This window comes from Setaria viridis, chromosome 1 (assembly GCF_005286985.2).
Source record: "Setaria viridis chromosome 1, Setaria_viridis_v4.0, whole genome shotgun sequence".
NCBI classification, from domain to species: Eukaryota; Viridiplantae; Streptophyta; class Magnoliopsida; order Poales; family Poaceae; genus Setaria; species Setaria viridis.
The window spans coordinates 29,589,061-29,613,540 of record NC_048263.2 but is presented as its reverse complement, the minus strand read 5'-3'; the positions used below and the strand labels follow the sequence as shown (position 1 = coordinate 29,613,540).

The following is a 24,480-nucleotide window of genomic DNA, read 5'->3' as shown; positions in this document are numbered from 1 at the left end:
TAGTTGTGTACTATATATATACTAGGTCAAACTGTTTTAAATTTGACCAAATTTACAATAAAGAGTATCGATATTTATAACACTAAATAAGTACGTAACGAATCTAATAGACTTGTTAGACATCAAAACTATTGATACATTTTTATATAAACTTGATCAAACATAAAGATGGTTCTTTTGATACATTTTTATATAAACTTGGTCAAACATAAAATAGTTTAACTTAGGACAGAACTAAAAACACTCTTTGCAGGACGGAGGATCCAACTATCGGTTTCTGTTTAAGACACCGCTCAGCTGCGGCCTGCAAGAGGGAAATATGCTGGAGACTGCAAATGCTTTCACTTCGAGCAACGAATTTACGATGATGGGCCTACTGCTACAACTTCTTCAGTATAACAAAGATTCAAAGAATGGTAATGTTCTTTTCTGCACATTACATTTCCTGCGCGAAAATTCAACATATACTGCTCGAGTACAAATCTGAGCAGGAGGGAGAAAATGAAAAGAATGACATTTGTACCATCTACCATGTATGGTATGAAAGAAAGAAGAATCTGCTAAATGCTAATGCTATTTTTACAATTATGCTATGTGGTAGGTTGAGTAATGGGTATTGATGTAGTGTCACAAAATGCCGCCCAGCAACCATAGGTGCAAGAAGAGCCAGTACACCATAAGCCCTAGCCTCGCTCGTGGTCGGTTCATTAGAATCTGGCTCCCTGAGACCCTACAGAAAGACTCAAGTTGATTAGACCAAAATGGACTCCCGAACAGATGATGCAATATTCTCCTTGTCGTCACCCAACCATCAATAGAATGGATACAGCACAAGGTTTATTTTTTCGTTTCAAGAAACAAACTTGACTTGTCATGTTCTATGAATTTAACTCTTGTTTCCAGTGAGCCCAGTTATAAATGAAGGAATATATAGTAAACTAATAGCATGATGAATTTATGCAAGCTGTTTTGATCCTGGCATCAAAGGAAGACCAAAAGTATTTGTGAATGTAGTAATAATTTAGTCTGCCTCTAAAACTCCATGATCAGGATTCAATTTGTGTTAGGAGAACAAACAAAACGAGGAAACAAGATAACCTAATTACTGGTCCGCGCTTCATAAGCCCTCCTATCAGTGTTGGAAAGACAAGGCAGTGATTGTTATAGCCAAAAGTGCTCTATGCACCTAATTACGGATTTGGGAAAAAGAATACCGAGGGTATAGCAGCTAGAATTATTGGAGTGCAGATAATCCTTTTTGAAGCTTATGTTGTACATACATTTGGCAGAATCATTCATCAGCGGAGAAGGGGGCCATTATGTTGGAAGAAAAGCACATATTTGCTACAAAATCAGTTGAGATCTGGACAGCTAAGCAGTGCAAGTTGCTAAACCCTACAGGCTAAGCATATGAGAGAATGCTGAGCATGGCCCACCTCACTAAGTTTCCAACACACAAGGGCAGCATTATTTGTAATAGTGCAATCAGCTTACCAGATAGCATCGACCCTATCAGCAATGTGCTTTCCTTGTGCTGGAATCAAGCCAGATGTATGCAGTGATTTTATACGCCCTTCAAAGATGAGAAATACAGTGCTGTTATTTACACATTAAAATGTAATGGAAAAAGGAAACCAAAAGAAGTATGCTACAATACCTTTGTCGTCTGAATCCTGTGCAGCAATTAGTCGTTCTGACTCTGAACCAATATTAAGAACAAGATGATCTGATGATCCCTTCCGCATTGTTCTAGCATGTGCAGCAGTAGAGACAGATGAAATTGATGCCTTGCCCATTGGTCCCTGCAGAGTAGTTCAGAAGACCAAGTTATAACCAAACATAAATATATCTGCACAGATCTGCGCTCGCATGCAAAGAATAGTCCTGTGCAACAAGTTGACTAACAACAAAGGCAAGGTTAATTATATTTGTGGGCAGTGAAATCACAATGAAAGAACAATATATTACTTCTAAACATTATGAATGCCAGTAACATATATTAGAAGATTAAAAGAAGGATAACTAATGGCAAAGTCAGAAGCAGAAACAAGGTTTACCACATCTTCAATCTCAGACATATCTGAAACAATTGCTGAGGAAGATGCTTCAAATGATCTGTCTTTACTAGAATCTGGCTGCGCAAGTCGTGCATGGTACAAGTCCTCAAGCATCTTAACTTTTGTTGATAATTCATCAACTGCCTTTTCCCTGGATTGCAGCTTTGCACCTTGCTCCTGTATTATGGATTTAGCATTCCCAGCTTCAGTACTTGAAGCAACTATTAGTTTTTCCAGCTTTGATAAGAGAGCTTGTGTGGTGGTAGGTTTGTTATCTTCTACTACATCTTTCACTCCGAGATATCCTAACTGCTGAATCATCCGCTCCATACTAACAGTTACCTCAAGAAGTTCACTGCTTTTGGATTCCAACTCCCTATTATTCAAATCACTATTTCTTGAGACCTCCTCTCTTAGCTGTTCTATTTCACGAGTACATGATTCAACATTTAACTGTAAATCTTCATTTTCATATCTTAAGGTCTCAACCTCGTGTTGAAGTGCACTGAATCCATCAATGACAGCAGAGAGTTTGTCAAATGGACTAGGCAATGCAGCCTCTTCCCTCTGCAAATGTGACTCGCCTGACATCATATTTAACTTATTTATCTTCTCAACAAGGGCTTCCATTTGATCTTTTGAAATTGCATCATCGGTTATACCTGGATTTTCAAGAAAAAAAGAGTTCGTCAAGATGAAACAAGTAAATACAAGTTTGAAACCAAAAGAACATAACAAATGTAAGAATGTTCAATTACAATTTAGTACAATTTTACCTCTGTCTGCTGTAATTTGAGTATGCTCAAGTGATAGCAACTCTAACTCCCTTGCCTTCAATGTACCCTCTCTTTCCTGGTATTCCTGCATCTTTAGTTCCATTCTGTTGCATTCATCCTGTAACATTTTGAGCTCTTTCTCCAGCATGCTTGCTCTTTCTAATAACAACTGATGGTCGTGTGAAACAGTTTCAGCAGCTGATTCAGCTTGTTTCAACCTCATTTTGAACTCATCCAATGAAGTTACCACACAACCCTTAATAGCAGATAATTTTTCAGATTTTGACTTCAGTATTGTAATTGTGGACAGTAAAGCATCAGCCACCTTATTATAATCATCGGCATCCTCATCCTTCAGATCAGATACAATTACTTCTAGTTCAGATCCTGTGCTTGACCTGCCTGTAGCCAACTCTATTGCATATCCTAGATCAACCACATCATCAAAAACAATTTTAACCTGTTGGATGCAATAAAGACATTTTGATGACATTGCTCTCAGCTCTTTTTGTAGAGAAAGCACTTCAGATTCTTGAGCTCTGTTATGAGCATCCTTGTTTCCCAATTCAATCTTCAAGGTGCCATGCTCTTCTAGAGTATGAGCAAAGTCATTGCTCGCCAGCTGCAGAGCACGAAGCACTGACATAATATTGCCATTCATGTAGGCTGACAAATCTTTCAAAAAACTAGAAAAGTATTCAGTTTGGTTGTTCAACTGTTCAACAATAGTAGAGAAGGACGAAGTATCATCAATATTCCCTTTTTTAGTTTTGCTGTTGCCCAATCTTTCTGTAACAAAGTTATCATAGTCTGAAAGAGATAGAAGTGTTAAGAGTTCTGGATCCTGCACAATTTATGATCATAAGAGGTCAAGTTAGCACAATAGTTATACCTGACAAGAATTGCAAAGCAAATCAAAGGGGAAAAAGGGAAAAACTAGAAGGGAGGGAGTTTTCCCTATTGTACAAGTACGAAGTACCACCTTTTTAACTGCGTGCATAACATACAGGCAAAACAATGTAGCCAGTGAAACTAGATGGCCATGTCAACAGTGGATTAATGTTGCTACCATTTGTTATCCCACTAACAAGATCATACACAAAATGTTGACAGTTCTTAATTAGATTACTCATTCAGCTATCTTGTACACTGGTGGGGGGCAATTGCAAACACTAAGGACAACATTACAGAGTTGACAAGACCAATTACACAAGAACTAGATGAGCAACTATGATGATTAAGCAAAGCATACAACTTGGTCCATTGGTAGTAAAACGTTGCTGGAACTTGGAAGTACTCTGGATAGCTCTAGAAAGCTAGAAAGTTCAAAAAACCAATAAACTATCTCACTTCATTGCACAGAACAGAGAAGCCTAAAACAATGTAATAAGGGAAAAATTACCTCCACAACTGCATCAGTCTGAAACCCCTTTGCAGCAAGCTGCTCATGCATATTTTTGACAATAAGGCCCATATCTCTCAAGCTGCTGATTGTCTTTCCAAATTCTTCAGCCATCAGAGATAACAGACTATCATCCATTACAAGCATGCTAAGCTTCTCGAGGTTGCCATGATGTTCGGTTGAATGACTTTGTAAGTTTCCATGAGTTCTATCCAAGTCCTCCAAACATTTGGCTAGCTTAGCATTAAGAGCATTGATTTCTGTTTCATGTTTCACTTCAGCTTCTTTCTTTTCAGCATCAAGAACAGAAATATTTGATCTAGCCTGTGATAGTTCATCTTGTAGTGTATTAATAGTGGCATTGGCATCTTCAAGTTTGTTGGCATTTATAGCCAGTTCCTCATTTGTTTTCTCCAACTCCTCCTCTATAGCAGCAGTATGCAACTGTATTTGACGTTTTTCATCAGAAATGGAAGAGATATGATCTTTTACTTTTCTCAATTCATCTTCTAACATGTTTATGGTCGAAAGGGCGTCAGAAAGCCTGCTAGCATGTAAGGTAATTTGCTCATTTGCTTTGTGTAGCTCATTATCCAAAGAACCCTTAGCAACTAGAGATTCCTGGATGTATTGGGCAATCTGGCTAATTTTTTCCATAGGATCTTCAAATGGCTGATCAACTGGAAGAGTAAGGCTTGATATTGAATCAGCCAGAGTGCCAAAGGAAGCTCTGGCTTCTTCCAACATGCTTTCTACTTTTCCCTTTTCATCATTAAGGGTAACAATATCAAATTGCAGCTTTTCAAAATGTGCAGCCTGCAAAGATAGATGCTCAACATGCTCTTTGAGGTCTGTCATGGCAGATTCTCGTGATTCTATCTCATGTCTTAGATTCTCAATACCAATATTCTTTGCATCCAGCTCTTGTTTTATCATATCTGCTTCAGAGGTTTTCTCAATCAAAGCTTGGTTTAGATTTTCTGTTTCCATGCAACTCTCATCCAGAGCGTGTTTAAGCCTTTCGATCTCAGAGGTTTTCCCATCCAACACTTGCTTCAAATTATCTGTTATGGAGTTATTTTCATACAAAGCATGTTTTAGATCCTCTATCTCAGAGTTCTTTGTATCCAACACTTCTTTCATATTCTCTGTTTCAGATTTATTTTCATTTAGAGCATATTTAAGCTTTTCTATCTCAGAGTTCTTCCCTTCCAGAACTTGTTTCAAATTCTCTATTTCAGAGCTCTTTTCATTGAGGACTTGCTTGAGTCCTTCGCGCTCATGTACTAGACCCTTGCCCTTCTTTACAGCCATTGATAGCTTCTCTCTAAGCAATGATGATCTCTCCTCCACCCGTTCGAGCTCCTTCTGCAGTGAGTCCTTTTCATTTTTCAGAACATGAATCTCCTCCGCCATTCTTTGCAGTTCATCAGTCTTCACAGACCTATCAATCATGTCTTCCTCAAGAATTATCTTACATAGTGATGATTCCTGATTGATGGTGTATAGAAATGTTTGTAGCTTCTCAAAACTGTCAGTCTCCATAGGAGAGGATTTCGTTCTTTGTTGTATGTTGCTGAGGCTCTGCAGTACCAATTTGGCAGTATCCAGAGGCTCATTACCTTCCAATGTGACATCAGAAAATTCTGCAAAAGTCTTTATCAGCTCATTATTCTGTGAAGAGACAACAGACAATTTATCGACAGCAGCATTATATAGAGACAGCAATTCTGAATGTTCATTTACAAGCATGTCCTTTTCCTGTTTCTCTTCCAGTAGAACAATTGTCAAACGGTCAATTTCCTCGTGCATTGAAACCAACTTTGATTCATGTGCAGCCAATCTACCCAACATATCAGCAGACTCACTATGTAACTGGACTACATCATCTTTGGCCTGGTTCAGTGAGCTGACGAGCCAACTGATCTGAGAATCAAGTTCACCGGTTAAGACCGAATGTGGAATGTCAACGGAGCTTAAGATATCTTTAACTTTGTGGTGCTCTGAGAAGATCATATCAGCAATTTTCTTCTGCTCAACTAACCATCCCAATCTGTCTGTCATCTCCAAGGAAAGCAGATCCTCAGGAAATGTTGCCTCCGACATGATCTCTTCAATATGTTGAAGAACCCCATCTTTTAGTGAAAGGGATGTCTGAAGAGAAGTAAGGGCACTGTTTGCTTCATTTAGTTCCTCAATGCTGGCCTTAGCACCTTCCCAAGCACTATATGTTTCTCGAAGCTCATCCAAGCATTTCTCATGTTCAATCGTCTTTTCGTCTAGAGAAACTGTTAGCTCCTCAACTCTGCCCTCAGCTGCTTGCAGGGCATCAGACTTCTTTTGCAACTCTGCCATGCAACTTTGAAGCTCAGCCGTCTTTTCAGCCAAGGCCTGCTTCAAGGAATCACGGTGCTGTACCAGTGACTTGCCCTTTGTAACAGCCATGCTGAGCTTCTCCTTGGTCGTTGATAACTTATGCTCCATCTGCTCAAACTCTGCCTTAGCTTTGCTTGCCTCAGAATTTGCTGCATCCCGAGCAGCTTTCACTTCCTCAAGTTCATCGGCAAGAGCCTTCTTCTCTTCTGCAAAAGAGTTCAGCTTCTGCAGGAAATCCACCTCATTTCTCTTGCTACTGACCAATTCCTCTGTAGCAATACCTAAGATGGTAGCAAGGCCACCTTGTGCTGTGGCCACAAAATCAGGCTTCACCTCTGCTAAAACCTGCTCGAGCTGTTCAATACCCGTCGAGACCTGCTTGTACTTCTCTACTAGCGATGAAATCTTCCTTTCCAGAATAGAAACCCCATCCTGCTCAGCACCCTCAAAGTTGGCATCATCTTGTCCAACCACAGAATCAATTGATGCAAGCATCCGCCCAACAGCTTGCTCAGGCCCTTCCCTCCACGAACTCAGGTATACATCAGCAACCTCCCTTGACACCTCTGCCTCCACAGCCCTCGCATGTAGGCTCTCAATCTCCTGCTCCCTGGCCCGTGCCAACGAGTTAAGTTCAAGCACAAGCCTCGAGCAGTCGTCCAGCATCGAATGCAACGGTGTCTCGTCAGGGTCCTCCCCATGCAACGAAACTGAAGCTTCCTTCCCAACCATCTCCTGTAGCATCCTCCGGAGCGCCACTGCCTCCCGCGCAAACGCCTCCTTCTCTTCCTGAACCAAAACAATTGTGCGTCACATCACGCACCACTAGAGCTTGCCAGGTGCAAAATCACTTGCTAAATCACGCGAGGCCAATCCAATCCAGTGCGAAGGCGAGAGGAAGCAGCACCTGGTACTTGCGGAGCTCGGCGCCGGCGCTGGACACCTCGGGGAAGTCGATGACGGTCATGGACTCGTCCAGCGAGCGCGCGGAGCGGGAGCCCGCGGCGGCGAGGTCGTCGGGTGCGTCCTCGAAGGTCTCCCCGCTCGTGGCGTCGTCGGCTGGCATGTTCACGAGGACGCCGCCGTCCGGGTCCGCCCCGGGGCTCCGCGCTTCCTGCAGAGCGAGAGATAGAAGCTTGTCTAAGAAGCCGTCGGTCCGGAGTCCGGACCCCATGTATCAGAACGGGGTCGGCTTCGCGCCATACCTGGGCGGGAAGCTCGACGAGGACGCCATCGCTGCTGCCGCTCTCGTCGGAGTGGGCCCGGCCGCGCTGCGGCGAGGAGCGGCGGCGGGCTGAGGGTGAGGATGATGATGAGGAGGAGGACTTGGGGGAGGAGTCGGAGTCGGAGTGGTCGCCCATGGCGGCGGCGGCGGCGCTGCTGGATCTGGGCCGGGTGGGGGGGATCCGATCAAGCCATCGGCGTTCAGCGACGCGGGGAAGAGCAGGGAATCGTCGGGTGGAATGTCTGGCTCGGTGGAGACGATGTCGTGTGGGCCAGTCCCGGGTGCGTGGAACCAAGCTGTAGCCGCAGGTGGAGCGTGCTTACACGAGGGGGCCAGTTGTCAGTGGAAGAGATGGATGTTGTGATTTGTCAATGTGGTGCTGGGTGATTGGCTATTGCAGCGGCGCGGCGACCAAGGTCCCACCTGTCGGTGCGCGAGTATGCGCACCCTGCGGGGAGCGGGGGAGGGGGATCCAGCGCGAGCCGGCTTCGGTGACTTTCCTTCAGCAAGTCACCATGTAACTTGCGGCTGCCTATCCACCCTCCAAATAGGATCCGATGGCTCAAGATGTGTGCAAGCAAACCAAAGCACCTTGAAGGCTTGAACTTGGTTTTTCACGGGCGTAAAGCCGGCGCCGCCGCCGCTTCGAGGACCATGCCAGAGCTGAAAGGGAGCAGGCCGCAGGTGAAGATGGGCGCGCGGAGCACGCTGGTGCTGAGGGCGCAGGCAGCATCGTAGGGCCTCTGGAGATGGCCGCTCGGAGCTCCTCAAGGCCAGGAGGAGAGGAAGGTACGCGCCAGGCCACCGTGGAGGGGCTCTCCCGCGTCGCCTCGACCCGGAGAAGAAGGTTCGCTCCGAGCAGCCATGGAGGAAAGGGAAGCGGACTGCCGACGGGTCGTCGTGGAGGAGGAGGTCCTCAAACTACATAGCGCATATCTGCTAAGCTAGCTGCAGAGGACCTGCATTCATCTTCCCCCATGGCTAAGCCAACGAGTCCTGCGCTCGTTCATGCCCCTCTTGTTGGGAATCCAACTGAATTAACTCAGATTACTTGAAGAGATTGGTGGAATTGGTCATGATGAGGCCAGGTGACTGATCAATTTGTGTCACATATAGACTGGGAGCTCGAATTTTGGAGAATGGAGGAAATGACGAGACCAGCTTTAGGAGCTCGATTCATGGTATGCAAGCGCTCGATTTTGACAATAGCAACTAGATTTGGACGATTCGCGGCACTACTGGCCGAATTAGTGCGTCAAGAACTCCATTGCGACGATTCGGCGCTCGTCTGCGGCGGCCTGGCGGGGCATCGATTCGGTGTTAATCTCGTCTCGGAGGGGAACCGCGAGAGCAAGCTTTGCTTGCTCGTGCGGGAGCTGCTGTTGGCCTTGCTGCCAGTGTTGCGGGCTGGAACGTGGAGGCGTCGTCATGCCAGCGGGCAGCAGCGACGGCCACGGGGGACGACGCCTCGTAGAGGATGCTGCGGCAGCGGGGCGGAGGTGCTAGGCCATGACCCGGCGTCGAGTCCCGTGCGCCCACGGTTGAGGCGCAAGATGGCGTTCAGAAGCGGAAAACGACTGCGGGAGCTCCCCGGGGAAGGGGATCAATGCGGCGGCGAGGGAGCGAGGAGAATGACAGAGCTGCTGGGGAAAAGGATAAGTCCTGGGCATATTGCTTGGAAACGTCTGGAGCCGTAGGATCAGGATTGAACGTCGGATATGGATGGGTAAGTTACGACGTGACTTGCTTAAGGAAAGTTACGAATCTCACTCCGATTCACTGCAGAGCCCAAGATCGTTTCATGTCCTGTGTTTGCTCGTTGACCCCGAGACACGGGATCCTACTGATGTGTGAAACCGGATCTTCACGTTAGTAACTCAATGGCAGACACATCAACTGTACAGAATCTCATTTTAACATACGAGCAGTGGGAGGGAGACACGCTTCCACTTTTTTTGAGAGGGAGATGGCCCCACATTTCAGTGGGTGACAAGCCTAGGTTTTGCTGCGAGTGCAGCTCAAGTGCCCCAACCACTCGAACGAGCAGTCATGACCCACCGGTCACCACATGACGAGATCACAATATCACAGATTCACAGCAGGAAGGAAAAGCATATGGGTGTACTTTGCACTTTCCTGTTCCATTTCCTTCCGGTGGCGGATGCGACTCTCGAGCTTATGAGGAGCTTCCTCTTCTTCCTCTCCTTGTTCGCTCCCTTCTCTTCTTTTTCCTTCTTTTTAAAAATTAAGGACTCAAGGAGAGGTTCCATTGTCTGAGCGATAGTAGAGGGGCGCCCGCCCCTATTTCCTCCATCCGGGAGAAAAGTTGGCTGAGAAATTTATCAAACATGGGAGAGAAAATAAAAAAAACCGACATACAAGCCCAGCCAAGCAAAGCCCATGCCACGCCACCTCTCAGCCCAAAGCCTCATCCTTAACTGGGCCGAAAAATGCGCCCAGCTCGCGATGGGCTTTTTCATTTACGCTGCTGCCACCCAGAACGGCCCGTGCGGGTGGCTGCTTGCCTGCTTGTTGCGTTCAACGCTTCGCCGGCGAGTCGGCGACGACTAGGCGAGCGGCGGCGCCCTTCGACGGCGACGGGTACCCACCAGGTAGCCCCACCTCTCTTCCCCTCCCTTCCCTTCCCTTCCCTTCCCTTCCCTTCCTGCTGTGCCAAACCGAACACCCCAAACCCTAACGCAGTAACGCGAGCTATTTGTATTCTGATCTGACCCACTTTCAAGTATACATACCTACTGATTCTCTTCTCTGTAGGCTCAGATGGGGCTCGATGCCATGGCGGCCGCATGCTGCGTCCTTCCGGTGCTCGTCTCCTTGCTTGCCATCCGCTTCGTATACGTGCTTTGGCGCAGCGGCCAGCCGTTGTCCGGGTCGCCCACCGCCGGATTGCGGTGTCTCATCGTCCTCGGATCTGGTGAGCACGTCTTGCCTGTCGGATGCCAATGGCCAGTTAAGACATAGAGTTATCCTGGTATATCAAACAACACCAAAAGCACATACCATGGAGCTCCACGAAATGGCAACATTGAATTACTGTAGGTAAATGCAAGCCCATACGGGAACTACTTCGTCACTGACTTTAATCATAATTGGTAGTCGATTTCTTGAACGTATGGCAAAATATTTTTTTAAAATAAAAACGTATGGCAAAAATCTCAGTTGACAACAGTACACCATCACCATGACATTTGTAATGAAGTAGTATAGCTTTTTATACTAGTTGTCTTATTACCACGGCTAAGTGTGGTATATTTATCTTACAATTACTCTTGCAACCTCATGTGCTACTTCATATGGGATCCGAAAAAATAATTTATACATAGTTATTGTAGGATCACACTCAAATTGTATATCTGTTGCCCTGTACATCGTTCGCAAATGCTTTTCCTATTCCAGAGTCAGTTAACCTGGGCCCGTGAGTTCACTGTTACAGCCTTGACTGCTTTTTTTTTTATAGTTATATATATATTTGCAAATGGGTTACTGCCAAGAGCCCAAGACGCATAAGTCATATTGTTAGTGTAAAGACTGTTACCTATGTGCAGTGTGCTAAATCCATGATGCCTTGCCTCTGATGAATTTTTAACTTTGACCCTATGTAGTGTGCACAGTCCATGATGTTTGGTTCAAGTATTGATATTGTCTGGATAGTCGGGTTTGGTATTTTAATGCACATTTATATATCCTAAAATAGGCAGATGCATATTTGATCATCTCCTTTTCCCCCTTTGTTTTTGTAGATTCTATCTCATTCTCTTCTTGCACATCACAGTGCATAATTGCGTATGCTCAACTGTGAATACTACAATAATATGTTACTAAACTTATTGCTGTTTTACCATACTGTGTGTATGATCTTGGAAGAACCTTATGTAGCTACTCCTAGTAAGTCATAAAAATAATGCAGCACGTTGATTATCTATTAATTAATGAAGTTGGTTCTTAGGAGGGCATACCGCAGAAATGATGAATGTTGTAACAGCGGTTCAGAAGGATAGGTTCACGCCAAGGTACTATGTTGCTGCACTTACTGACAATATGAGTCTACAAAAGGCTCAGGTCTATGAGCAGTCATTGATTCAGGTGGAGATCAATTACCATTCTTTGTTGAAACAGATATGGTTGAAGTTTCTTACCTAGTTAAATTCTGGAATATCTGAATATGATTCTAGATTATTCCTTTTTCAGAGTGGAGAGAAGACCATAAAAAATGCCCACTTTGTGCAGATATATCGTAGTCGTGAAGTAGGCCAATCTTACTTTACCTCCATTGCAACAACATTGCTAGCTACATTGCATGCTATGTGGCTAGTAATAAGAATCAGACCACAAGTGGTGTGTACCATGTTCAAATTTGTTTGTGCCCATTGTGCAGCATGAGCTCAAAGATACTAACGATCTGTTACTCCTGTAGATATTCTGCAATGGTCCAGGGACATGCTTCCCTCTCTGTGTCTGTGCTTTTGTTCTGAAGGTAGCTCTCACACCCTGGCTTCTATCCTCGCTTAACTTGATGTAGTATACTACTTCTGCCTTTTCTTTTTGTTATAGAACAGGACCTGAAAGGCTAATGTAGTATAATACTTCTGCCTTTTCTCGTTGAGTCATTGTTATAGAACAGGATCTGGAAGGTTAATGTGGCCATCAACATAATGACCATTGCTAATTTGTTCATCCGAAATTTCAAGTTGATGCCTCATGTTCAGTCTATAATGAGTTTGGGCTTGATGTCTACAGGTGCTTGGTTTAGGATGGTCCTCCATTTTCTACATTGAAAGCATTGCAAGAGTGAAGAAGCTTTCGTTGAGCGGCTTACTGCTGTACAAGCTACGGATAGCTGACCAGTTCTTCGTGCAGTGGCCCCAGCTGCAGCAAAAGTACCCTCGAGCATACTACGCTGGCCGATTGATGTGAAGACTTGTCCATATCTGATATTGGGATGCTGTATTTTCCAGCCCAAAATTCTGAACACGCTGACAATTTTTGTACACATTCAGGAATACAATCGTGGTTGCCTTAAAAGAGAGGCATTACAGATATACTATACATGGGGCATGGAAATGTAAAGTTGCTTCAAGATAATCTTTCTGGATGAAAGAGGATCAAAGTAGACTCATATAAGTTAGTGCAGAGTGTAAAACTCATTTTTAATGTTTAAAGAGAAAGATTATCTGTTCTTAGTTGTGCTGGTGATTGATTCTGTACACAACTTGGGATTTAGCATTCTTTGATATGTTCCTTTGCTGACTGGTACCTTTGACCCCCACCCTTTGTTTGGGAATTTGGGAGTACATTTCCAAACCAAAGGGGCAAAAAGTGCACTCGTGGAATCACAGATGCATCTCCAGTTCTCCACCCAAACTCGGATGGCAGTTCCTGCATATTTGAGGGCGCTCGGTGGTGCTGGCTGCAGTTGCAGCAGCCGCTACAGCAACTGCAGCCATCCAACAGTAGCTGCAGCGCTGCTGCTTATTTGAACAGCATTTCAAAAATGGCGGGAATTTGACAACAGAAAATGTTAATGCACACTGATTCCCCGTCCAAGACTCAACATAGAAATGAAAAAAAAATGACAGCCATATTGCACTCAAGCTTAGCTCGTAGCAACAGCTCACTGCTAACTCAAACACCAAATTAGGCATGAGGTGATGGTACATCCATAACAAAATATCCACCAGGTACACCAGTACACCGCACATCGTCCAATTCTGATGGTGAAATCAGATTACAAATCTACAGTCCAGCTGCAATCCAATCACGGAGACTAACAATATTGTCATTAGCTGTAGCTGCTAACCAATCCTGCCATCCTCTGCAGCGGCTGCCTACTCCGGCGAGCCCATGCACGCTGCGACGGGACCGGAGAACTCGAATTCCATCTCCTTGGAGAGGCGCGTGGGCTCGCTCATGGCGCCCTCCCTGCAGATGCAGTGGACCGCAGCTCCCGCTCGACCTCCACGGCTCCGGATCCTCTGCCTCTGCTTTGCGCCCAACGTGCTAGGTACGAGATCTAGTTCATCGCCATCAAAAATCCATTAGATTTGTATCTTTCCATCCAAAAACACAAAAGATATTTGCCAGACACAAAATACATATGCTGCTCACCAATAGTCGAACAACCTATCTAAAAATGAGCCCAATGTTCATGTGCCAAGAACCCTACCTCCTTTCCTCCTAAAACACACAAACACAACGTTGGAACTTCTCTATCTCTGACACATGGTTTGCTTCTTCTTTGGCACCACCGCAGCTTGTGGATCCAATCCTAGACGCCGCAGGCAATGTGTGTCAGACTGAGAGGCATGCTCTTGACACCATGGACTCGCGTGTGGTGAAGCCTGGAGGGCTTTTGGACTTCATACTGAAGTCGTCAGCTGCAGGCGCCTCTGCACCTGCTACTTCCACCAAAGAACATTCTATCTGAGGTGATGCTCTGTCCATCTGCAGATCCAAATTACATAACGAAATGCCTACCGATGTGAACAGATCAGATTTTGTGTTGCTTAAGGCACCATAAGACAAAGAATCAGAGTTAAAAATATAAAAGTATATTGACTGATACAAGTCATGTTTTGGCAGACCTCGATTGATGCTATCATGGGCAATGGGCGTACCATGATGATTGTTTTTTACGGGCTCTCCCAGACAGCGTGGTGAGACCCTCGCTAGTTCCTACAATCCAACGATTGTCTATGCATCGACATAAACAAGCTTTTGCTTGCCAATAAACATTGGCCATTTTAACTTGACTGATTATGATCCACGTGACCTTATTTCCAGGCTATTCCAGCTGAATTTGCTGCTCCTTACATAAGAAGGAATGATACCCTGCGTCAAGATTATTGATGCTGCAAAGATCACTCATGAACTTTTCAAGTAGAAGTAGCAAGGGGTGTTGTACGTTTCAGTGGAGGGTAATGTCACCATTCACAACCTTTTCAGATGAAAAGAACTCAGGCCAACCTCCACTGAAACGGATTACACGCCTTGCTACTTTTATTGAAACGGATCAGACCAAGGAGCGCTGGACGAAAGCCACAGGGGCCGGGAGTCCGATTTTATAGAGTGCCGGCTCCTCCCTCCCCAGCTGCCTCCGCGAGGTGGTATTAAACTTCAGTGCGCGCGCCTGGTGCAGTGGTGCTTGCTGCTGCTGTGCGCGCTAGGCCGTAATGGGCCGTTATCAAGGTAAAGCGACCTGAGTGCCTGCTGAGCGCTGCGCGCGCCACTAAGGCCATGTGTATGATATATGCATGTGCATTTTCCCTCCTTCTTTTTTTTGCTGTGCCTACAACATATGCTAATGATTTGATGCTGCAAGAATCCCTATTGGATGCGGACACAACCAGCCGCTTCTGCTTGTTCGTTGAACTCGTTCCTCGTAGATAAGCTGAGGTTTGGCATTTTTCTCGTTTCTTTCTTTGGCGCTTTCTTTTTTTCTTTACAAGTCTCTCATTTTGTTTTTTGAAGTACTTTAGGACAATTAAAAAGTGAACTCACTGCTGTTGTTTTATTAGCATATGCCACGTAAAAAATCATAGGTCACTTACTCACGCATCAATATGTGCAGCATAAACATAACAAGTCACTACTCACTAGTATTCTATAAATTGGTGAACTTATTTAGCGTTGTATACTTACCTACGGTGCGATTTGCCTATGTATTATACATGGTTGTAACCTTGGTGTTAAGTTGAATAGTTGAAGTGGTTACATACGCCGATGTTCCCGATTTGGATTCCCGATTCGTGACCGTTATCGACTTTTTTCCGATCGAAATGTATCGTTTCCAACGTCCCGTATTTCTGATTTCGTTTTCCCGATCTGCCTTTCCGTTTCCGTCCACGTGGTTAGAGTGTTTTCCCGACCGTTCGTGACTGATTTCGTCCCTACCTCCACGCGTCCCCGGAGCTCGAGCATCACCCACTGCAATCGGGACCCGCAGGGACCAATGGCAATAGGACGACGGGACGACCTCGGCTCTTCTGCTTCCTCGGGGATCGAAACCAAGCGCCATTCTCCTCCAGTGGCGCAGTCGCGGCAGGTCGAGCTCTTCTTGTTCGTACCCTTCTCCTCGAATCCTCCACTAGCACAGCCGCAGCAGCACTACGCCGCCCAAGTCGAGCTCTTCTTCTTACCCTTCTCCTCGACTCCTCCACTGGTGGAGCTTCATCAGGGAGGCGATCCTCTGGCTGGCGACATTGGTTTTGCCAGGTCCCAGGCCAGGTTCTGTTGAGCGGATTGCTCTACATAACCTGGTGTTTTTTTATCACCTGCACGATGCACAGGTATTGTTCATCTTTTCCCCTGAACTCTGGACTTCTGGAGTTGGGGTTCTTGATTAGTTTCGGGGTTTTGTGCACGAGTATTGTTCATCTTTTCCCTGAACTCTGGACTTCTGGAGTTGGGGTTCTTAGTTTCGGATTTTTCTTTGAACAGTGTGGCATAACAAAATAGGATGGCAGTGATTTCTTGGAGATCTCTCTCCGTTTTCTTTCTGGAGTCTGAATTCTGGACTTCTAGAGTTGAGGTTCTTAATTAGTTTCGGATTTTTCTTTGACCAGTGCGGCATAACAAAATGGGATGGCAGTGATTTCTTGGAGATCTCTCTCCCTTTTCTTTCTCGAGTTTAATATTTGGATTTTTCTGTAGGTTCTTTGAAGAGTTTGCCTGTTCTCTTTTTTCCCTATATAGAAGCTAATGCTTTGTGTTGTTTCTTTTCTTTCTCGAGTTTAATATTTGGATTTTTCTGTAGGTTCTTTGAAGAGTTTGCATGTTCTTTTTTTCCCGATATAGAAGCTAATGCTTTGCGTTGTTTTTTTTCTTTTTTTTCTTCCTTCTTTCAGGAAACAGGAGCTGGTTTTGCGTTGGGTTTTGGGTGGGTTTTTTTAATCCTAGATTCCTAGTAACCCGTCTTGTTGTTATTGCTCTGGTCTTTTCCTCTATTGTCTCAAGTGAAGTGACCAAATTTCATTGTTGCCCTTCATTGTTTGGTAGGGGAAGGAATGGAATCTGCACCTTGTTTAGTTACTCAAAATCCTAACTTTGACACTATAAAAAAGAAGATTTTCCATCATATCAAACTTACGGTACATGTATGGAGTACTGAATGTAGATGAAATTAAAAACTAATTGCACAGTTTGGTTGTACTTTGCGAGACGAATCTTTTGAGCCTAATTAGTCAATATTTGGACAATAATTCACAAATACAAACGAAACGCTACAGTATGTTACAGTGCTGGCGCAGTGATTTTGGTTGTCCAAAATCGGGCAACTAAACAGGCCCTTGATTGGTTTCGGAGGATGGGCGGTGCTGCTCCTGATATGGCATGCCGGAAGGAGCTGAGGAGTCGCGACGCCATGATTGAGATTTGAGGGTTCATTTGGTAGTTGCAGTTGTGGCTGAGATGGCTCCGGTTGTGACTCCTCTGCTAGAGCGACTTCTGTGGTGGAGCTGAAGCTGTTTCTGAAAAGTGTTTAGCAAAATGACTTCTCCTATATTTTTTGAATGGATGCAAGAAAGTAAATATCCTGTTTATTATTAGTTTATAATTTGAGTTCATTTTGAAGTTGAAAAAATAAATGAAAAGGAACTCCTTACACTTCTCATTCCTTTCCTTTTCTTTTCTTTTCTTTTTTTTCCTTCTCCTTTTCTGTTTTTTTCTTTTTTTTTCCTTCTCCTTCCTTATCCAGCCGAACGGTCCTCCTCTGCCCCGTCTCTTTCATCCCCATCGTCCTCTTTCCTCCCACCGCAGCCCCTGCACCAGATCGACCCACGGCCACCATCTCTGGCCCGCCGTGCGCCCCGCGGCCACCTTCTCCGGGCCGCCGCCTCCCACCTCCCCTGCGCCGCCCTCCCCTGCGCCCGCCGGCCTCCCACCTCCCCTGCGCGGCTGTGCCGGCTGGCCGCCGGGTCCGACCTCCCCTGCATCTGTCTTCCCCTGCCCCCGTCGGCCGCCCGCCGGCCGCCGGGCTCGTCTTCCCCTTAGCGGCCCCCGCCTCCCTACATTAGGGGTCAAACCTGGAACTTTGCCCCCGCGGACGGGGAGGAGCCACGGGGAGTCATTTTTTTCGGCTCCCTCCCCGTCTAACGGCTCCAGTCACCGCATTTTGCGGAGCTCCCGTGGTGAAGCCGTTTCTTCTTCACCCCTTTGGCAGGGCTTCACCAGAAGCCCGTGGTGAAGCCGGTCGGGAAGACCTGCCAAACGGGGTGGTGATGACGATGAGGAGGGAAACAAAATGAGGGGTGGTGTCAGTGGGGTGACGAACGGGAAGACATCCACTGCTGCCATCTTGGAGATGGGAAAGCAAAAGGAAGGGAGAGCCAGCAGCAACAAGAATATGATGGCTGATGACCGGGAGAAAAAAAACAAGACGACTACATGGAATGGTCACAATAAGGTGAAGAGTAGTAAGAAGGTGTCCACTACATCTCTTGAGAAGATGAGGAAAAAGGAAAAACTTTGCAATGCCAACAACAAGAAGAAAATGCAAATTTGTGATGATGAGGAGGGAAAGAATAGGAAGGAGTCCACCACGATATCTGAGAGGAAGGATAAGGAAAAGATGAATAAAACACACAAAGAGAAGATGAGGGCTGCTAACAGCAAGGAGAGAAAGATACTGAGTGGCCACGATGGGGTAAAGAAGAGTGTGGAGGTGTCCACTGCATTCTTTGGGAAGGAAAAGAAAGGGAAAAGGCTGAACAAGACCATCAATGAGGAGCTGCAGAGCGATGAAGATGAAGAGGAGGGGGTGTGGAATTACGATGGCAAGGTGAAGAATGGGAAGGTGGCCACAGCATTTTCTGAGGAAGAGAAGAGAAAGAGAAGGCCAAACAACAACACTGAGAAAGAGACTGCAGCATTAACACCTGCTGTTAAGGAGAAGAGAATGAGGCCCAGTGAGAGCACGGAGATGATGATGCTCCATGACAAACCGAATGGGAGAAATGTGGCGTCTAATGTATCCAAAGAGAAGAAGATGGATACATCAAGTGGTTCTAACTATAAAAAAAGGAAGAGGGAAGAACCAGACTCACTATCAAAGAAAGAAAAGAGGGTGTGGTGCAATGCTAGTGATAAGAAGATTTATAGTGGTACGGTGCAGGAAAAGAAGATATGTGGCAGTGGCAAGGAAAAGAATAGGCAGGCTCCCTTCACATTCTTCAAGTTCATATACAACTATTTCGAGGAATTTCTGGTAAGTTTTTGTTTCTTACTGTTTTGCTCATGAGATTCTCTTTTTTCTTGACTTGTTTGGGTTAATGATAGTATCTTTTTCTTGTTTGTCTGTGTTATATACTTATATTATGTGCCTACTAAACATCAAGAACCTGCGTATGTTTGTGCAGCTCATACCACCAGCTGTTGCACCCAAGTTGGAGGATTTGACTAATCGTGATGTATATCTTGAAGATTCAGAGAAAAGACGTTCAAAGGTCAGGCTATCTGTGGTGGATGGTTCGCTCGCTTTTCATCAGGGATGGGATATTTTTGTTTCAGACCATTTGATTAAACTGGGGGAGTTTTTGTTGTTTGAGTACACTGCTAGGAAAAGATTTTCTGTGCGGATTTTTGGTATAGATTCTTGTGAAAGGTTGGATTTTAAAAAAGACCCCAAAAGAGTTGAACAGGGGATTGGGTATGGACCGCCACAAGATAACAATAATGGAAGTTTGATCGATCGTCAATGCAAAACAAAGGGTACTTCTCCACTTCACAGCAAAAAGAAAACAGTAATTCTGATTTCGGATTCAGGAATTTCAGCAGACAATGAGGATATGTTGAATATCACATCAGATGCAGATTCAACACATCATGTGACTATTAATACCAACAAAGACCTGAAAAGAGTTCAAAGTGGTGTTGGAAATTTGCCTGATGGAGTGTGCAGAACCAAGTGTATTTCACCACCTTGCAGTGAAGGAAAAACAAGTTCTGAAATAATTGTAACTGGTGCAGCTCCCTTAATGCATGAAAATGATGGTAGAGTGGGGCATGAATTAGAAAAACATGATTTGGATGAAGATTTAATGAGGAAACAAGGAATAAATTCTATTCCTTCAGATTCTATCACAGCTGTGGGGAAACATCAGAATCATAGCGAGACGATTGTGAGTCAAAACATTTACAGAAAATATGCAGCTCCTGGAGGTTTTCGATGCTTGGAGAAGTGGACGAAGGCTATTGTGAACAGTCCAGCCACTCTTGATGGCACTGTACCGATTGAACCTGAAAACACTAGAAAAACTGGCAGCATATTGGTTGATGGTTATGGTTCAATTGGGCTAAACGCTGGCAATGAGTACTTCTGTTCTGAGGACCATCATACACTTGTCCTACCGGTATTCACCATGCCTGTCAAAGAACCCTTAAGTGCTGACAGAGTATCAAATTTCAGACATGTTGGAACAGATACTGACCATAGTATTAATGAGAAAGGTGGAGGTATGGTTTAAATCATAATTTTTCATTGCTGCCGGTATCTGTTGTCAAAAGTTTTTGCACTGTTTCATTCACAAAAGAGTTTATTGTGGAGGTAACAGGCAACTAATTTTTATATCATGTATTTGATGTCTATTTGATAGGAGCTGCTGTTCAAATTCAAACGCAAGGGGAACAATTGGAACCTGTGGGAAGCATTGTAATTAGCCAAAGCAATAATATCCCTCTGTCTGCAAACACTGCAGTTCTGGGCGAGTACGGTGCACTAGGACGAAACCCTGCTGGACCTGAAGGAACTTGTGCCTTTGTCGAATCAATGCTAACAGTGCCTGTTGAGAAGCCCTTGAGTCCTGATGGAATATCCAAATGTGGAAGCAGCAGGACAGAGATCGATCATAATGTCAATGGAAAAGGTGGCAATGTACCCTTAACTTTTCTAGTACCACTGCAACAAATTATCTTTTCAAAATTCTCTTTGCTGTCTATTTTGGAGATACTTGTTATTTGTTTATAGCATATACTGAGTCTATATTTGGTAGGAACTATTGTTCAACTTGAAACAAATATGGATCAAGTGGAGCTAGTGGGGAGCAGTGTATGCAGCCAAAGTAGCAACGTTGCTATGCATGCCAACCATGTGGTTGTACATGAGCCAGGTTAGCTCATTTTATCTATTTTTGTTTGAATTTTAGATGAAAAAGGAGTGGGTTTCCAATTGGATAGTGAAACTCTAATAAGGTTGTTGGATTCACTCATGCAGAACATTTTTTCTCCAGACAGGAAGGTAGAAAGTCTGCAAACTGTGCGATGACAGAGTCTTTGTTGCCTATTAAAGACAAAATTCTGGAGTTGGATGGTCATTCTCTACTAAAGTTCAGTTTGCAACTCTGCGTTCCTGATACCACTCGGAAATGGCTTGTGAGTTGTGTAGGGTCCATAAATAGACCTCTTTCACCACTATTCTGTAGCACATTATGTTATTATATATTTTTTTATTGGCTCAATCAAAAGCATCCTTGCAAAAGGAAAAATTATAAAATTATTAATGCCTGGGCAAAGATTGGTTGGTCCCACTTTATGCCATGATGCATATTTAGATATATTTTAGTTTTTAGCAGAAAACGGGCATCAAGCAGACACTTCCATCTTGATATGTAGGGCCTCGCAGATATTGAAGGACACATTTATATAAATAAGTGGACAGATTAAATGTGCAGCATTGCTTCGAGGGCAATAAATTCCCACATGAATTCATATAAGAAAATTCCTGGAAATATTTTCATCAATTGAGAGAAAAAAAGGAAAGATCTAAACTACTTATTTTGACCGGTAAAGGGGTAGATTACTAGATTAGCCAGGTATAGGTAATATATTGTTACAAATTGTCCAGCAAATACAATCCATTTGCAAACATACTAAATTGTATCAGCAGGAAATTCTAGTGTTGTAAACTTTTGCTAACCATTGATGATTGGTTCAGCGATATATTACTAACATCAATTAAACTGTTTAAACTGTAGAAGTAGCTCCTTGCTAATGGTACTTATAGTGTTTGGGCCTGAAGTTCATGTGGACTTGATAGTATCCAGGCCTGACGTTCATGTTCTTTCGAGTTGCCTAAATCCTTTGGTTGTTGCAAAACATGTACATCTGCTGAGATTTGGCGTTGATTTGACGTAACTCTGAACTTTAGTTTTAATGTTGATAATATTAGATTTTATTTCTCTAAATATTGTTATGATAACAACTGCATCCTAGTTTGTTGAGGCTATTAGATTAATTTGATTTTGAGCCTCTGCTGACCTCATTCACCTGTTCATAGTTTTTACTCCCTAAGTAAAATTTCTGATATCCTTGCTAAAAATACTTTATGATCAATATCACGTATCATTAAGCTCTTTTTCCTTTTTATCTTACTCTAGGAGCTACCGAAGTCGCTTTTCGACACTGTTAAACAGAAAAGGCATGACCGGAATGTTATAATGCTGAAGGATCCTATGAATAGATTGTGGACGGTTCTTTACCATGAGAACCCGGTCTTCATGGGCCTCACCGCGGGCTGGAAGCATTTTGTTGCGGGAAACAACCTTCAGACTGGGGATCTCTGCAAGCTTACTAAGGAGGCGGATGGTGATGAGCCGGTGTTCTCTGTTCAGATAACGAAACGACGACTGTGATGTGTGCATGGTGTATCATCTTTTGTTAGGTGGGTTGCCACTTCATGAGTTCATTTTTTACCTATCGATCAACTAGTACTATAGCTGACCCTTCTTTCCCTAATCCTGTGCTGGCATCAGGAAGAATGCTTCAGTTGAAACAACTCCACGGATCGTGTGGCAACCTTGTGGATCTGCCGTATTTGCAGGAATTCGTGTGGAGACCATGCGGAATCTGCCGATTTTGGGTGTGCATAGCACCAGTGCCGTGGACAGTGATTGGTGGACTTTTGACGATCCACATCCAAAAAAAAATATAGAAGTCAGGCTGAAGGTTGCATATATCAGACGTTGGAAACTGCTAGTCCATTTGTTGGGTGTACCATGAATCATGATGCTGCGCAGCTGCAGTGACAGCAAAAGGCGCCGGCCAGTTCACTTCAACGCTGCGCCACTTGATCCTGGTAGCATGTCGACCGTGCCTGAACTGGGTAAAGATCTATATTGGTAGAAAAAAAACGTTGAATCTGCCTTTATTTATATTGGTAGAAAAAAACGTTGAACCTGTCGATATTCTTGGCGACGAGGTTTAGTTTTTTCCGATGTGCGTGTACTTGTGCTGTTTGGAGACGCTCAGCGCGCGATCTGATTAGCTGCCTAATCGCGGTCGCGGCGGTACGCTCCCAAGACCAAAAGCACTTGCCCGCCCTTGGTCGCCTTCGGCGTCCACGTCCGCGCCGGTGGTCGCCCCAACGCCCCTGCGCTGCCCCCCGGACCGCCGCTAGCCTTCATGGATCCCAGTATCCCACCACCCACCTGCCAGGATTGAAGCCGATGCTATTATGAGGGCGCGCGTGCGTTAATGCTGCCGCGCGGCACGGCACGTCGGCACTACATCCCGGCTGGTTGGCTGGCGGGCGGGCTCTGCAGCCTCTGCTCTGCTCGACGGACGCCCGTGCCGTGCCGTGCCGGGGAATTGAAGATGTGGGGGTTGGGTTGGGATTTCCGCCCGCCCGGCCCCTGCGACCGCCTTCAACGCCGCCTATAATTTCAGCTCATCAAACCCAACCTCCCCCGCTAGCCCTGCCCTGTCCCCTTCCGTCAGTCAGACCTCCCCCAATCGCAGCAAGTCAGCAGCAGCCAGCAGAGCAAGATGCTCCCGGTGCACCGTGGACTTGGCTTCTGGATCTGCCCCGGCTGCCGGTCAGTCCTACACGCCCGACACGCTTGCGTTTCTGCCGTTGCAAACACACCGTCCCAAGGCCACAAGATGTGATGTTGGGTTGGGTGAGCCTACCAAACACGTAAACGGTTTCCTGGGTGAGTTTTAAAGAACATGCCTAAAGATTGTGGCCCGGGGACGTACTTCGCTTTGAAATCTTCCTGGCCCTGCAATGTTATGAAACTGTGATCATCTCATATAAAGATTGCTCCTTCAGCTAGCTTTGAACAGAGTTTCTCAACATATCCTATGGCCTATTTTGTTATGCGCAATAGTACTCCACACACGGCTGCGGCAGCCTCTGCCTGACTGCGTCCCCAAGAAGACCGGTGGCCTGCTGCAATTTTTGTGTCTTGTAACCTCAATGGATTTCCTATTCTGACTAGATAACTTATTCAAATGTGACAAAAGCGCGATTACAACAAAGGCAGTCAGGCAGTCAAGTAGAGGCTGCCTGACTACACAATTACGAAGCACGACTAAGAGTATATTCAAAGACTCGAACTGCACATAGTGGCTCCCTCCTTCGTTTTGAGAAAGAAAATGTCAACCACTTGGAAAAGTCAGTGTATGTTGCAACAAAAGGCAGAGCAGCCGGCTAGTTCTAATTTGCCTCATTCGAAAATTAATCTCAATAAAAAAATCGAAGAGAAGAATTAAGCAGACTAGTCGTATTTAACAAGAACAGTGAGGAGATTTCTGTGGTGGATGAACCTTGTAAACAATAGCGCCAAGATGCCCAATCAAGGTGCATTGTGTTCTCGAATTCATTAACCTGATACTTCAAGGAGAGGAAAACAC

The 24,480-nt window shown here is 44.9% G+C and overlaps 3 protein-coding genes and 1 long non-coding RNA gene across 9 annotated transcripts; 2 read left to right on the top strand and 2 right to left on the bottom strand.

The window, feature by feature from the left end:
- Positions 1-405: 405 nt before the first annotated feature.
- LOC117860401 (trans-Golgi network-localized SYP41-interacting protein 1) lies at positions 406-8,068 on the bottom strand. The gene is made up of 8 exons (XM_034743670.2): positions 7,817-8,068; positions 7,519-7,725; positions 4,236-7,400; positions 2,834-3,677; positions 2,058-2,719; positions 1,658-1,802; positions 1,495-1,573; positions 406-730 (listed from the first exon to the last, which is right to left on the bottom strand). The coding sequence occupies exons 1-8, from the start codon at positions 7,970-7,972 to the stop codon at positions 628-630; spliced, it is 5,361 nt and encodes a 1,786-aa protein (XP_034599561.1). The 5' UTR covers positions 7,973-8,068; the 3' UTR covers positions 406-627.
- A 2,239-nt stretch (positions 8,069-10,307) lies between these two features.
- LOC117860421 (uncharacterized) lies at positions 10,308-13,037 on the top strand. Of its 2 annotated transcripts, none has more exons than XM_034743712.2 (6): positions 10,308-10,448; positions 10,612-10,771; positions 11,804-11,940; positions 12,046-12,192; positions 12,272-12,331; positions 12,595-13,037. In XM_034743712.2, the coding sequence occupies exons 2-6, from the start codon at positions 10,618-10,620 to the stop codon at positions 12,769-12,771; spliced, it is 675 nt and encodes a 224-aa protein (XP_034599603.1). In that variant the 5' UTR covers positions 10,308-10,448; positions 10,612-10,617; the 3' UTR covers positions 12,772-13,037. The 2 variants fall into 2 exon arrangements, with proteins under 2 accessions (XP_034599603.1, XP_034599609.1); XM_034743718.2 differs by lacking the exon at positions 10,308-10,448 and adding an exon at positions 10,474-10,538.
- A 413-nt stretch (positions 13,038-13,450) lies between these two features.
- Positions 13,451-15,027, bottom strand: LOC117860432 (uncharacterized). Of its 2 annotated transcripts, none has more exons than XR_011898240.1 (2): positions 13,963-15,027; positions 13,451-13,867 (listed from the first exon to the last, which is right to left on the bottom strand). It is a non-coding gene; the product is annotated as an uncharacterized lncRNA (long non-coding RNA). The 2 variants fall into 2 exon arrangements; XR_004641489.2 differs by having other exon boundaries at positions 14,021-15,027.
- Positions 15,028-17,591: 2,564 nt separating this feature from the next.
- Positions 17,592-23,057, top strand: LOC117860411 (B3 domain-containing protein Os02g0598200). 4 transcript variants are annotated; one of them, XM_034743680.2, is made up of 7 exons: positions 17,593-19,057; positions 19,209-20,304; positions 20,445-20,714; positions 20,841-20,957; positions 21,062-21,228; positions 22,224-22,507; positions 22,599-23,057. In XM_034743680.2, exons 1-6 carry the CDS (start codon positions 18,095-18,097, stop codon positions 22,476-22,478), a joined length of 2,868 nt encoding a protein of 955 aa, XP_034599571.1. In that variant the 5' UTR covers positions 17,593-18,094; the 3' UTR covers positions 22,479-22,507; positions 22,599-23,057. The 4 variants fall into 4 exon arrangements, 2 of the variants coding, with proteins under 2 accessions (XP_034599571.1, XP_034599581.1); XM_034743690.2 differs by having other exon boundaries at positions 17,596-19,057; positions 21,062-21,219; XR_004641486.2 differs by lacking the exon at positions 22,599-23,057 and having other exon boundaries at positions 17,592-19,057; positions 21,078-21,228; positions 22,224-22,366.
- The last annotated feature ends 1,423 nt before the right edge of the window (positions 23,058-24,480 follow it).

Bases quoted from the DNA above. Each gene is read 5' to 3' on its own strand.
- LOC117860401 (XM_034743670.2), bottom strand. From the start codon at position 7,972: ATGGGCGACCACTCCGACTCCGACTCCTCCCCCAAGTCCTCCTCCTCA. The intron at 7,726-7,816 runs GTATGGCGCGAA...CTCGCTCTGCAG, and splicing joins TCGTCGAGCTTCCCGCCCAG to GAAGCGCGGAGCCCCGGGGC. The intron at 3,678-4,235 runs GTAATTTTTCCC...TAAATTGTGCAG, and splicing joins AGACTGATGCAGTTGTGGAG to GATCCAGAACTCTTAACACT.
- LOC117860421 (XM_034743712.2), top strand. From the start codon at position 10,618: ATGGGGCTCGATGCCATGGCGGCCGCATGCTGCGTCCTTCCGGTGCTC. The intron at 11,941-12,045 runs GTGGAGATCAAT...TTCCTTTTTCAG, and splicing joins ATGAGCAGTCATTGATTCAG to AGTGGAGAGAAGACCATAAA. The intron at 12,193-12,271 runs GTGTGTACCATG...TTACTCCTGTAG, and splicing joins TAAGAATCAGACCACAAGTG to ATATTCTGCAATGGTCCAGG.
- LOC117860411 (XM_034743680.2), top strand. From the start codon at position 18,095: ATGAGGGGTGGTGTCAGTGGGGTGACGAACGGGAAGACATCCACTGCT. The intron at 20,305-20,444 runs GTATGGTTTAAA...TCTATTTGATAG, and splicing joins TATTAATGAGAAAGGTGGAG to GAGCTGCTGTTCAAATTCAA. The intron at 21,229-22,223 runs GTAGGGTCCATA...ATCTTACTCTAG, and splicing joins GGAAATGGCTTGTGAGTTGT to GAGCTACCGAAGTCGCTTTT.